This window comes from Salvelinus namaycush, chromosome 39 (assembly GCF_016432855.1).
Source record: "Salvelinus namaycush isolate Seneca chromosome 39, SaNama_1.0, whole genome shotgun sequence".
In the NCBI taxonomy this organism is placed as follows: domain Eukaryota; kingdom Metazoa; phylum Chordata; class Actinopteri; order Salmoniformes; family Salmonidae; genus Salvelinus; species Salvelinus namaycush.
The window spans coordinates 17,945,105-17,958,891 of NC_052345.1; the positions used below are offsets into that span (position 1 = coordinate 17,945,105).

A 13,787-nucleotide genomic window follows, 5' to 3' on the forward strand; every position below is an offset into this window, starting at 1 on the left:
TTGTTTTCAACAGGACAATGACCCAACACACCTCCAGGCTGTGTAAGAGCTATTTGACCAAGAAGGAGAGTGATGGAGTGCTGCGTCAGATGACCTGGCCTCCACAATCACCCGACCTCAACCTAATTATGATGGTTTGGGATGAGTCGGACCGCAGAGTGAAATAAAAGCAGCCAACAAGTGCTCAACATATATGGGAACTCTTTCAAGACTGTTGGAAAAGCATTCCAGGTGAAACTGGTTGAGAGAATGCCAAGAGTGTGCAAAGCTGTCGTCAAGGCAAAGGGTGGCTACTTTGAATAATCTCAAATATAAAATATATTTTGATTTGTTTAACACTTTTTTGGTTAATATATCATTCCATATGTGTTATTTCTTCGTTTTGATGTCTTCACTATTATTCTACAATGTAGAAAATAGTCAAACATAAAGAAAAACCCTTGAATGAGTAGGTGTGTCCAAACTTTTGACTGGCACTGTACATTATGGTGTCCTTATGTGACCCCCTCAAAACACACCACACCTCTGCGGTTCTCAATTGTAGGCTAGTGATGTCATCAACCAAACCCCCGTCTCACCCCAGACTTGATAATTAGGATAGGCTACACTTTATGCAACAGTGCTCATTAATGGGCAAAAGATTACGGCGTAGTCAATCTATTTTAGTCTACTAAAGCTTATTAGCGTACTAGACTGTAGTGCGAGAAAGAGTGGGGGTGACTCCTGGGTGAGACTGATAGATAGCGGATCCGAGTATAACTGCATAGCGGAGAGCGTTTCCCTGAGGTTGTTGCACGGCTCTCTAGGTCCTTCTCTCCCCGACTATCTCGCCCTAAACTCTTTTCGGCTGGACTCGCAAAGACAGACGGGCTGACATACTGTAGCGAGGGGGACGGATCCGGGTTCACCATGTTGACTTTGTTGACAGCGATGTACATAGTGGTGCGGGCGGCATCGTCGGAGGTAAGACACTTACTTGTCCTTGACCGCACCAGCCACCAGCATACCAGAGGGGCTCGCAAACGAAATATTAAGTCTACCTTTGAATAAACTACAGTTGCCAATTTGACATTGACTCTCCTCCCTATAGCCTATGTCTTGTTGAATTACCGCGATAAGCTCTTACAAACCTAATCCTATAGGGTAGCCTAGTGAAATATTGGTTTATTCGGGTCCCCGTTAGTTTTTGCCGAAGCTTCATCTATTCTTTCTGGGTAGTAGACACTGTCGACTAGAAAATGATAGGCCCATAGGCTACTATTTGGGGGTATCTGTCCTCAGTCAACAAGACATTCGAATTGAGGAGACTACTGTGAGGCCTACTCATTCACAATAGCCTACAGACATGAACAAAGTGTCTGTGGCTGGACAGTCCTGTCTGTGTGACCACATCATCATTAATTCACTGACTGCCTCCCCTCCGCAGCTTTGGTAAAGAACGCGAGCGGGTGTTCATTGCAGATTACACCATGGATAGCTCCTTGCCACCCGGTGCGTCAGACAGGCGCTGCCTCCATAGGGAAGAAAACTATTTTCACCGGGCGATTATGTAACATTAATGCCCCACTTCCCACAATCCTAATGAAACGGATCTAATTAAGCAATAAAGCACGAGGGGTGTGCTATATGGCTATATACCACGGCTAACGGCTGTTCTTATGCAAGGACGATGCAACGCGGAGTGCCTGGATACAGCTTTTAGCCGTGGTATATTGGTCATATACCACAAACCCCTGAGGTGCCTTATTGCTATTATAAAGGGGTTACCAACGTAATTAGAGCAGTAAAAATACATGTTTTGTCATACCCGTGGTATAGGTCTGATATATCACGGCTGTCAGCCAATCAGCATTCAGGGCTCGAACCACCCAGTTTATAATTCGTTTTTATATCTGTTTGCATAACAATAATCACATTTTTAGCCATGTAGCGTTTTGTTAGATGGTGTATACCGTGTATATCCTGTATATACGACTAATACAACTTAAATAATGGTAAATAATAACTAAGTGACATGTTAAATCTGCTGTGGCAAATACTAGGCTGTGTTAGGTCCTGGTTGCTTGATGTAATAGAGTGGACATGAATTATAGATTAAAGTCAACAGGCTTAGTTCTTGAAACAAGTTATTTTGAAACCTCTGAATGCATCCACAGAGGGACATGCCAGAAACGATGGAATTATAGTGCATCCAAACTAAATTGTATTCACTAAATCTAACCTTGTTCTTACCCCCGCCCTAGAAAAAAAGCTCATATGCCTGCTCATCAGTTGTGAAGATAGTGCCACTTTAGTCTGTTCTATTGCTAAGCATCTTGTGACTAGTCTACCAGAGCCACATCACTGCACTTGACTTCAAATGACCCCACTCGTGCCCCAGTGGAGGCTACAGACAGACATCTTGTTCCAAGGGTCTTCTGTTAGAAAAAGTTAGGTGGACGTTATACTTACTACTTGAGGATGAATCTGTGTTTGAATTAGGCTACCAGTTGGCCTACGACCTATTTGATTTTACCCACCTACTAAATAAAGATGCAGGTAGTAAGGCTGGGAGAGGACAGTGGTATTCAAGTTAAACCAATATGGACAAATCTTGTCCAGCACTTTCACTTATCAGTGGTCATGAAGCGATGAGGCAATGAAAGAGAAGTGTCTCCATCTTACAGACAATGGCCATTAATAGTTGCTTAGTAGTAAGTCACAGAACCAACCTTTGACTCCGTCTAATCAGGCTTTTGTTGGGTGGTTGAATTAATCATTGCTTGAAATATTGTTAATCATGTCTTATCATGTCTTAGTCTTATTAGCTTTAATTATAAGCCATTAATAGATTATTTATAAAGCATGTTTTTGATTTGCTAAACATTTATCCTGTCGGCAGGCTCAATCTTTATAGGAAAATGCTGTGTGGTGTAATGTAGGTGTGATGCATTTGTAAAAGCAAACATAGATTGATATCAGGGTATAGGCAAGGGGTTGAATTCATTGGCTGAATTCAACTTGGCACAGGCTACCAAAAATCCACTAATCACATCCCAACACAACTCTAATGTATATCTCTGATTAATGAAGTGTATATAGATTAAAATGTGTGTTTTCTTAAAAATAGATTTAAAAAAAGCTTGGCCAAGTGTTAATACTATGCTATCCTCCTTCATTCATTGATTAGGCTACAGTAAGAGCTGCAAATGACTGTGTACAGAAAATCCCTAGGATACTGTCTATCCAGTCCTTCTAAAGGAGTGATGAACGTCTGCTAATTTATTAAAAAGTTATCAAATAAAATTGTGCGGCTGAAAGACGTAAGAAGCAATGTATTTGTAAAATGAGATATATGAACGCGGCCCACACTCAGTTTTTCTAGATCTGTGGTCCATATAAGGTCATATAGGCGTGGCCTACGATAACAAAGAGCTGGCGCTGCAGCGGTTTGTCATGGGGAATGTGTTCCTTTTCGTGACTTGAGCGGGTAAAAAGACTAGCATCAATGAATATTCAACTACAGATCCCAGGACAGGAATCCAGTGCGCCACCGTCTTACAGTTCAATACAAGCGCAGAGGTGACCCTTCTGTTTAGTCCTAGCGGGAGAAACTGTGTTTGCAGGCTTAACTAGATCCTCTATCTCAAGTGAATATGGTAAGATGTGTGTTTATTTTGTTGCTGTCAGTTATAGCTAACTGTTAGTTATATGAACGATGCATCGAAAGTGTTTGCTAGGTAGGAAAACAGATGCTTGTCATTGTTGATGAGCAACTTGGGTTTTGTGTCCACTTGTCATTGAAGCCGGGAACTAGCATCAGCGGTTAATCTCATGTTTGATCAAAGATTAGTCTGTTGTTTCAGCAAAGATTTCTGGCTAACGTTCACCATCTCTTTCTGAAATTGTTCGCTAACGTTAGTCAGAAAGATGGCCAACCAGCCATCTTGTGCGGTAACCCCTGTATTAAAGCCTCGCTAATGTTATTTCACTGCCACTCTTTAATTAGTTGTAATTTTTATTTCTTATTTTCTTTTAGGTATTATTTTGTAGGTATTTTTTCTTAACTGCATTGTTGGGTAAGGGCTTGTAAGTAAGCATTTGACTGTAAGGTCTACACCGGTTGTATTCGGCGCATGTGACAAATAACATTTGATTTGATTTTAAGAAATTAGGATGCTGGATTTTTTTTATAGTCTCTAGACTACAATTCCGAAATGAAGAAGATAACGTAAAGTGCCTGATTAGGACATTGTTTCCGCTTTTTCACGCTAGCAACAATGTAGCCGCGGTGTCTTCGAGAGCGGTGTGGTCAGCATGTAAAGACTTTCGCGCGTGGCATTAGTAGAAAATTGCATCATTGTCTTTCTTTCATTCAGTTCACCTGCCCGCTAATGCAAAGTGCGTTTCCATCTGTCGACACTGAGTTTTGTCATTTTAATCAACATAGCAGTCAGATGCGATTACTGCCGCTTCATTTGCTTATCCCTGCTATGTAGGTCATTACTGCTGTGTTGGAAGATTGCACAGAATGAGTATGTGGTGTGTGTGTGTGTGTGTGTGTGTGTGTGTGTGTGTGTGTGTGTGTGTGTGTGTGTGTGTGTGTGTGTGTGTGTGTGTGTGTTGTTTTGCAGGCCGACCCAATCCGTGTGCTGGTGACTGGCGCTGCTGGACAGATCGCCTACTCTCTGCTGTACAGCATCGCCAAGGGAGATGTCTTCGGCAAGGACCAGGTAACACGGCCAAGGCCTACTTCTATCCGCACACTCACTCTTTCAAATCAGCTTTGTCCTCGAGCACAGGACGCAGATGGATGTTGTAACATGTAGGCTATAACGATCTCGTTACATAAGCACGTGTGAATTATACGTGGAATGTGAATTTTTGCCATGAGGTCGGGAGGGGCCAAGCTCTTATTTTTGGCAGCGGCTTGAAGAAAGAAAAAAAATCCCTCTTTGCATTCTGTTCTAGCCTATCATCTTGGTCCTATTGGACATCCCTCCCATGTTGCCGGTTCTGGATGGGGTTGTGATGGAGCTGCAGGACTGTGCTCTCCCACTCCTGAGGGGTGAGCAATGCTTTTCTATTCTGCCTGGGCTGGCCGTGAGAACATATGCACCTAGTATACATAGGCATGCTTTTTGGCATGATTTACATTGTGTCCTCCCCCATCTGAAACATGTTTGAAATGCATTGCGTGTGGATTGTATGTGTGCCTCCCTGTTGCTGCGGTACTCCAATAGCCCTAACTTCACAGCAGCAGGGACGTCCACAACAGACTGCTGTGGGAAGGAGTGTCAGAAAGGAGGCCTCCTATTAGTCGGTTCCCAAGGGCCTGTAGGAAATTCCAACCACTCCTGGGAGTGGTGGGGCAACAATAGGGGAGGTGGGGTACAAGACATCTCGTACACCAATGAGCCCTGACTGAAGTTCATCCTGATGAAACAGGGAAAGAGTTTTTCATTAGTGGCCACAGACCAAACATTATCTACGAAATCAGCACATTTGGCAGTGTTTCAAGAAACGAGACAATTTACCAGCAAGGTGGAGCCACTGAGTGCTAGACTATCGGTTTGGAAATAACCGTGTGTGTGTGTGTGTGTGTGTGTGTGCACAATTACCTAAGGGCATTTTCCACACAGAGACTGTTTGTCCTTCCCTAATCTTCATGTACACCCAGATGAGCCTGAAATGTTAGTGTAATTACTGTAAATTAAAAAGGTAAATAAAATGTTTAGCTACCACCACGAACAGAAACTGCCACCACACCTACTATTTTACTAACTTTAGCAGACATTCTATGCTTAATTTGTCTTATAGAATTTTTTTTTTTTTAACGCATTTTAAAATCATAATTGTATTGCTCTTATGTCAAATCTAAATTTTTATGTTCTTTGCAGAATCCAATACAAACATACATCTCTCTACAAATGGGGCAGTAACAGAACATTGACAACCACATCCACTCTATCCAACACAATATCCATCGTAACTAACCGCCACCCCACCCCCATCTTCATCCACAGAGGTCATCCCCACCGACAAGGTGGAGCTGGGCTTCAAGGATCTGGACGCCGCCATCTTGGTGGGCTCTATGCCCAGGAAGGAGGGCATGGAGAGGAAGGACCTCCTGAAGGCCAACGTGGCCATCTTTAAGACCCAGGGGGCCGCCCTGGAGAAGTACGCCAAGAAGTCTGTCAGGGTAACTGTCCCTCTGTGTGTCTATGACTCGGCACGTTTCGGGCCACTGCCGCAGAGCAGCAGCAGCCTGGCTAGAGGGAGGGAGGGAGACACACAAAGCACCAAACAGATAGCTCACATTGCTAACGATAATCAAGGGACATGAAGGCACAACAGTACTGCAAAGGCCAGGTTGTGGGGTGTTGAATCATGTAAACGGGTGTTTTGGGGAAAGGTTAATTTGCTTTTATAGATGTAACATTTTAGTGAGATACATTTTTGATTCATGTTAAAGACTTGATGCAATACCTCTAGTTCTATGACATTTGACATGAACCAGATTTTACTACTTTCCTTCCTTTTAAAGTCATACAAACCTTTTGACAAATCAGACTATAGTTTGACCTTTTCACATTTAAAATGGGCCAGTTTTTTTTGGACAGCCTTATACTTCTATGGTATAGGAGTAAATTCACATCTTATAGGCTATTAATCCTGTGTGGAATGGGCTGGGTTCCAAAGCCAGGGGTGAAAACTACTCCATGTTGTGTGTACACACTGCAGTCACTGGTGTCACAAGGGGGCCTTCGGCCACTGCGGGTTTGCAGCAACAACTAGACGTCAGTGTGGCGAACAAAGCCTCACCTCTTCTATGGCCAAGGTCAACTGCTTTTGATCCAGGAATGTGTGTGAATTTGAATGGGCAGGTTTCTATATGATCGATATAGATACATAAGATCTGAATGCCCGTCCTCTAAAGTAAGTGTGTTTCTAGAAGAGGAATACTTTATTGATCCGTACCAGACGGAAATGTGGATTCTACTTTACCCAATCCCTCCTATATACGCACACACACAAGTACCCACATTAGCCAGAAACAGTACAGCGACCCGGTGAGTAGTTTAGGGGTTGAGTGCCTTGTTCAGGGCCATAATGGCGGGAGATGTTATCTTTCTAGGACTGGCGCTGGCAGCCATAACACTCATGTACACACAACAATCCCTTTAAATCGAGCTAATCCTTGACCTTCATTTAAAGGGGATGTATTCTGTGCGTGACATCAATCTTATATTGATTTATAGGCCATTTAGAAAGTGGCAGCATTTCCCTTAGTCGTGACTCATGTTTCTCAGTTGCACTGCTACTCTTTTTTTAATATATATTTTTAAATATATATTTGCATTTTTTAAATATATATTAATTTCATGATCTCCAATTGGTAGTTAGTCGTGTCCCATCGCTGCAACTCCCGTACAGACACGGGAGAGGCGAAGGTCGAGAGCCACGCGTCCTTCGAAACGCAATCCTGTCAAGCCGCGCTGCTTCTTGAAACACTGCTCGCTTAACCGGGAAGCCGGCCACACCAATGTGTCGGAGGAAACGCCGCACAACTGGCGACCGTGTCAGCGTGCATGCGCCCGGCCCGCCACAGAAGTCGCTAGTGCCCGATGGGACAAGGACATCCCGGCCGTCCAAACCCCACTGCAGTGCCTTAGACCGCTGCGCCACTCGGGAGTTCTCTGCTACTCTTTCTGATGATGTGCCATCTCTGCTTGCATAAACCATGTGTATTCTTTTAGATGTATAAATAGTCACGTACAATGGCACAAATGAAGATGAGGACTTAAAATAGGACTTATCCTATTCTTGTTTCCTACTCTGAACTGGAGCTGTTCTTGAATCTGTAGTTTGGGTGAGTGACTCTTTGATGTTTCTCTTTCGCTCAGGTCTTGGTGGTGGGAAACCCTGCTAACACCAACTGTCTGATTGCCTCCAAGTCCGCCCCCTCCATCCCCAAGGAGAACTTCTCCTGCCTGACCCGTCTAGACCACAACAGGGCCCGTTCCCAGGTAGGCCAAGGCCAAGAGGCTCCGTCCGGGGAAAAAGACACGTGTTCCTAGCCTCTAGGCACTTGATGTAATGTCCAATCCCAAATGGATCCCTAAACCCTATGTACTTCTGGATATCTGAGAGGATTAAGTGTGAGCAATATGATTGGCTAGTTTGAAATTTGACCATATTGCTTAAACCTAGTCAATCATCTTATCTCTACAAGTGTAAGTCAATTTGGAATTAGATCTGAAACAATTGAATGGGTATACCAATATGGTGAAAAGTCCCATGAATTGCATCACAGCCTGTGTCGGCCTCTAGGTGGCGATGCGTTGCGGCGTGCCCGCTGATGCAGTCAAGAACGTCATCATCTGGGGCAACCACTCATCCACCCAGTACCCCGACGTGCACCACGCCATGGTCAACGTGCATGGCAAGGAGGTGGAGGCGTACGACGCCGTGAAGGACGACAGCTGGCTCAAAGGAGACTTCATCTCTGTAAGTGAACTCTAGTTTTGGCTCTTCTGACCTAACCCATTTTGACATAATTTCCCATAAAAAAATGTACTATAGGGCGTTCTAACAATTTACTTCAAAAGGCATTATTCTGCCTGTTTATTTTTTTATTTTTATGGCTTCATTTATGAAAATGTTCATAGCCTCAAATTGTACAAATGTACCAAGTTTCATGCTTTTAGGAAAAAGTAAACAATTCGACCCCCAAATCTGCACAGATCGCTTGGACTACTGCTCATAATCAAACCAAACTTTATTAGTCACATGCGCCGAATACAACAGGTGTAGTAGACCTTACAGTGAAATGCTTACTTACAAGCCCTGAACCAACAATGCAGTTTTAAGAAAAATAAGTGTTAAGTAAAAAAATAGATACGTTTAAAAAAAATTATGCTTTATGAATGTAGTTATACATATTAATGATCAGCTATTTTCACCTATGTTGCGTATGCATAGCTCATAGGTATTATAAATGTGCGATCCTTACCTGAATGAATCCCTATTCATGGAAAAGCGAGTGTAGGTTGTGGGTGTCATCTTTCAATAATCTCTTATCTGAATACAAGCATTTTCACTGAATCTATTAGTCTCTTTAGTCCAGTGTTGTTCCTTTAGTTGTAATGAAGCAGCCCTAAATCCTCCCCTGTCCCTTTCCCTCTCTTCCTCTCCTCTCGGTCTCCTGCAGACGGTGCAGCTGCGTGGTGCTGCCGTCATCAAGGCCAGGAAGCTCTCCAGTGCCATGTCTGCCGCCAAGGCCATCTGTGACCACATGAGGGACTGGTGGTTCGGCACTCTCGATGTAAGCCGTGTGTTTGGGAGGTGGGGTGGAATGACGTCAAGGGTCTGCAGCGAACCCTTTTTTCCCCAAACACCAACACTAACATTTAATGCTAAACAACTAACATTGTTCAAATGTTTATATTTTGAAAAGTAATAACTTGGAACAGAGCACTGTGACTCCTCTTTATTTTCAATCTGGAAGAATCCACAAACATGCACAGGGTTTTGTTTGGATGTCTCAGACAAATTCATTTTAATTGGCAGTACTCTTAAGCGGAAAACTAATATCATGGGGTTGCGTAATTCTGCTAACTTTCCTAGGATTTCTGGAAAACCTGGTAATTTGGGGGGGAAGTTAGCAAAATGTTGTGTTTTGTGAAGCTGAGTCCCTGGCCTGACTGTTTGTCCTGTTGTTATTTTCAGGGTGAGTTCATGTCTATGGGTGTGTACGCTGGTGGAAACTCCTACGGAATCCCCGAAGACCTCATTTACTCATTCCCTGTTCATATCAAGGTAAGGCATAACCATAGAGATGGATAGAGGGCTCTTGTGCCACAGTTTATTTATGAATTGCCAAAACTTGTCACTCATAGCCCTCAATGGCACTGCTCGTTCTGTCACAGAAGAGGCCATTGTATACGTAGGAGATGGACTGTCTAGCATCTCTATGGACATAACTAATCAACCCTGGCAAGGTGTATTAATATAACATATAAACTCAGCAAAAAAACGTAACTTCCCCTTTTCAGGACCCTGTCTTCCAAAGATAATTCACAAAAATCCAAATAACTTCACAGATCTTCATTGTAAAGGGTTTTAACACTGTTTCCCATGCTTGTTCAATGAACCATAAACAATTAATGAACATGCACCTGTGGAACGGCTTAGACGGTAGGCAATTAAGGTCACAGTTATGAAAACTTAGGACACTAAAGAGGCCTTTCTACTGAATCTGGAAAAACACCAAAAGAAAGATGCCCAGGGTCCATGCTCATCTGTGTGAACGTGCCTTAGGCATGCTGCAAGGAGGCATTAGGACTGCAGATGTGGCCAGGGCAATAAATTGCAATCTCCGTACTGTGAGACACCTAAGACAGCGCTACAGGGAGACAGGATGGACAGCTGATCGTCCTCGCAGTGGCAGACCACGTGTAACAACACATGCACAGGATCGGTACATCCGAACATCACACCTGCGGGACAGGTACAGGATGGCAACAACAACTGCCCGAGTTACACCAGGAATGCACAATCCCTCCATCAGTGCTCAGACTGTCCGCAATAGGCTGAGAGAGGCTGGACTGAGGGCATGTAGGCCTATTGTAAGGCAGGTCCTCAGCAGACCTCACCGGCAACAACGTCGCCTATGGAAACAAACCCACCGTCGCTGGACCAGACAGGACTGGCAAAAAGTGCTCTTCAATGACAAGTCGTAGTTTTGTCTCACCAAGGGTTATAGTCGGATTCGCGTTTATCGTTGAAGGAATGAGCGTTACACGATGCCTGTACTCTGGAGCGGGATCGATTTGGAGGTGGAGGGTCCGTCATGGTCTGGGGCGGTTTGCCACAGCATCATCGGATTGAGCTTGTTGTCATTGCAGGCAGTCTCAACGCTGTGCATTTACAGGGAAGACATCCTCCTCCCTCATGTGGTACCCTTCCTGCAGGCTCATCCTAACATGACCCTCCAGCATGACATGCCACCAGCCATACTGCTCGTTCTGTGCGTGATTTCCTGCAAGACAGGAATGTCAGTGTTCTGCCATGGCCAGCAAAGAGCCCGGATCTCAATGCCATTGAGCACGTCTGGGACCTGTTGGATCGGAGGGTGAGGGCTAGGGCCATTCCCCCCAGAAATGTCCGGGAACTTGCAGGTGCCTTGGTGGAAGAGTGGGGTAACATCTCACAGCAAAAACAGGCAAATCTGGTGCAGTCCATGAGGAGATGATGTGCTAACAGTACTTAATGCAGCTGGTGGCCACACCAGATACTGACTTACTTTTGATTTTGACCCCCTCTTTGTTCAGGGACACATTATTCCATTTCTGTTAGTCACATGTCTGTGGAACTTGTTCAGTTTATGTCTCAGTTGTTGAATCTTGTTATGTTTATACAAATATTTACACATGTTAAGTTTGCTGAAAATAAACGCAGTTGAAAGTGAGAGGACGTTTCTTTTTTTTGCTGAGTTTATATATCATTTACCGATGGGTGGTTATTGAAAGTCATTGTTACCCAACATCTGCTTTTCAGAGTTTAGGTTATACCAACATAGGCCTACTATTGCAAGCCAGCAGTTTACACAGACTTTTGCCATATTCATTTGCAATTGGAAAATCGTGACGCAACTGTGTTACGCAGAGCATTATGGGTACTGTAGTCATGTACTGTAGTTGTGATCCTGGACTAGATGAGATGTGCTAAAGAGCCCCCTGTTTGATCCTTATCCATATTCTCCCCACAGAACAAATCGTGGAATATCCATGACGGTCTGCCTATCAACGACTTCTCCCGCGCCAAGATGGACGCCACAGCCGCCGAGCTGGCGGAGGAGCGAGACACGGCCCTGTCCTTCCTGACCCAGTGACTCGCAGTGCCACCTACTGGCACACCGCCACAACAGCAGCACTTAGAAGATCCCCAGAACCCTCCTGACTCACGTCTGTGACCAATACCCCCACTTGAGTCCCCTGTGCAATTGGCGTGTGTGTGTTTACGGTAACGGTTATTAATAATAAACCTGTAATAAAAAAATGCTATCTAAACGTTGGCCTTTGTCGGAAGACACTGGAGGATTGTCCTTTGGGTAGATGGTAACGCACAATAGTTCTACTGTACTTGTACATGTTATCTGACAATAAAAACGGATACAACTGAAAACCCATTCTGTGGATTGTGGTTGGTTATTTGACTAAATATCTTTAAAGCTAGGGTTTTCTGTTTTTCCAGTTAATAGAAATATGAAAGTTGGGTTTCTATAAATATGGTAGTTATATCATGACTAGTGAAATGTTGAGTAAAAATTGTTCTACCCCCTCTTTCCGTTGAGCCTTCAAACATGTTGAACTCAAAGTATTGTGATCAAAGAGGGTATTTCTGAAGTTAATTATCTTGTCAGTCAGAAAAAAGATAGACAATCACTAAATGTTGGATGTTGGTGATGTCAAGGATGGTGAGGTTCATTGCCCTTTGCAATGAAACGTTTGACCACATGGTGGCAGTGTTGACAGCGTTTTACTACTTCGGGGACCCTTTCAAATCGATCAAATGGTAATTTAACCATATTAACAAGATTCAAGTAGTGAAAAGATTTGTAGGGGATTTTAATTTCCCTGTTACCCAATCATTTCTTACCATGAGTTATCAATGTTTCAAAAATAGCAGTTGCATGCATGTAAAGTTATTTTTTACAACCATCCGAGAACCTAGTCATTTAATCAACCATCCTGGACTGCCCGGTGAAAGGCACTCTGCCCATTTTGCAGTGCCTGACAAACTGCACAGCGGCCAGGGGCTGAACTTTAAGTCTACTGTTTGGTGAGCTGTGCTATGCAGGCAGAGGGTGGTCCGGAAGACCCATACACCCCACTCCAGAGAAAAGGAGAAGAGGGACACAGTCTCTCACATAGAGATCCAATTAAATTACATATGAATTGTTTTAAACATTTTATAATATTTTCTCAATTGCTGGAATGAAAGTGTTCCTTTACCAACACAGCGCGTGCGGCTGTCACTGGTGTCTGGTCTCTCTCAAGTCATTGATGTCCATCTTTCATTGAATGTCCAATATTTGCAATCAAATTACAGAAAGCGGTCAAAGACTATATAGGCTAGGCTTTTTGGAACTATTTGAAGAGATCACATAGAGATCTTAGTTTATAGTATTTGATCAATTTCTGGAATGTATTTTCAGGCTTTTGGTCCCTCATCCCCCATCAGCTGACCACCAGAACCAGGGAGTCTGGTGGGCCAAAAAGGCATGGTACTGGGCCCAAAAACAGAAGGCCTCCACTGAGGTTTGGGGTGTATTTGGGGATTATTTGGAGGGGTGGACTAAGCCTCAAAGATGTTTGGAAAGAAAGGCTATTAAAGGGAAAAATAATTTCTGAGAAGAAAGTGATTTAGGCAATCTACTGAACAAAGTCATTCTTGACTAATACTCAGATTAGTCAGCAGAGTTGCCATCTGAAAGGCAGACCACCATAGTCCCTGTGCCCAAGGAAGCGAAGGTAACCTGCCTAAATGATTACCGCCCCGTAGCACTCACGTCGGTAGCCATGAAGTGCTTTGAAAGGCTGGTCATGGCTCACATCAACACCATCCTCCCGGACACCCTAGACCCACTCCAATTCGCATACCGCCCCAACAGATCCACAGATGACGCAATCTCAATCGCACTCCACACTGCCCTTTCCCACCTGGACAAAAGGAACACCTATGTGAGAATGCTGTTCATTGACTACAGCTCAGCGTTCAACACTATAGTGCCCACGAAGCTC

At 43.9% G+C, this 13,787-nt stretch overlaps 1 protein-coding gene across 2 annotated transcripts; it reads left to right on the forward strand.

Moving 5' to 3' along the window:
- The first annotated feature begins 909 nt into the window (after nucleotides 1-909).
- On the forward strand, nucleotides 910-12,172 carry LOC120032408 (malate dehydrogenase, cytoplasmic-like). Of its 2 annotated transcripts, none has more exons than XM_038978490.1 (9): nucleotides 910-963; nucleotides 4,614-4,712; nucleotides 4,951-5,047; nucleotides 6,006-6,181; nucleotides 7,887-8,009; nucleotides 8,314-8,490; nucleotides 9,194-9,307; nucleotides 9,712-9,801; nucleotides 11,753-12,172. In XM_038978490.1, exons 1-9 carry the CDS (start codon nucleotides 910-912, stop codon nucleotides 11,873-11,875), a joined length of 1,053 nt encoding a protein of 350 aa, XP_038834418.1. In that variant the 3' UTR covers nucleotides 11,876-12,172. The 2 variants fall into 2 exon arrangements, with proteins under 2 accessions (XP_038834418.1, XP_038834419.1); XM_038978491.1 differs by lacking the exon at nucleotides 910-963 and adding an exon at nucleotides 3,509-3,638 and having other exon boundaries at nucleotides 11,753-11,875.
- Nucleotides 12,173-13,787: the final 1,615 nt, after the last annotated feature.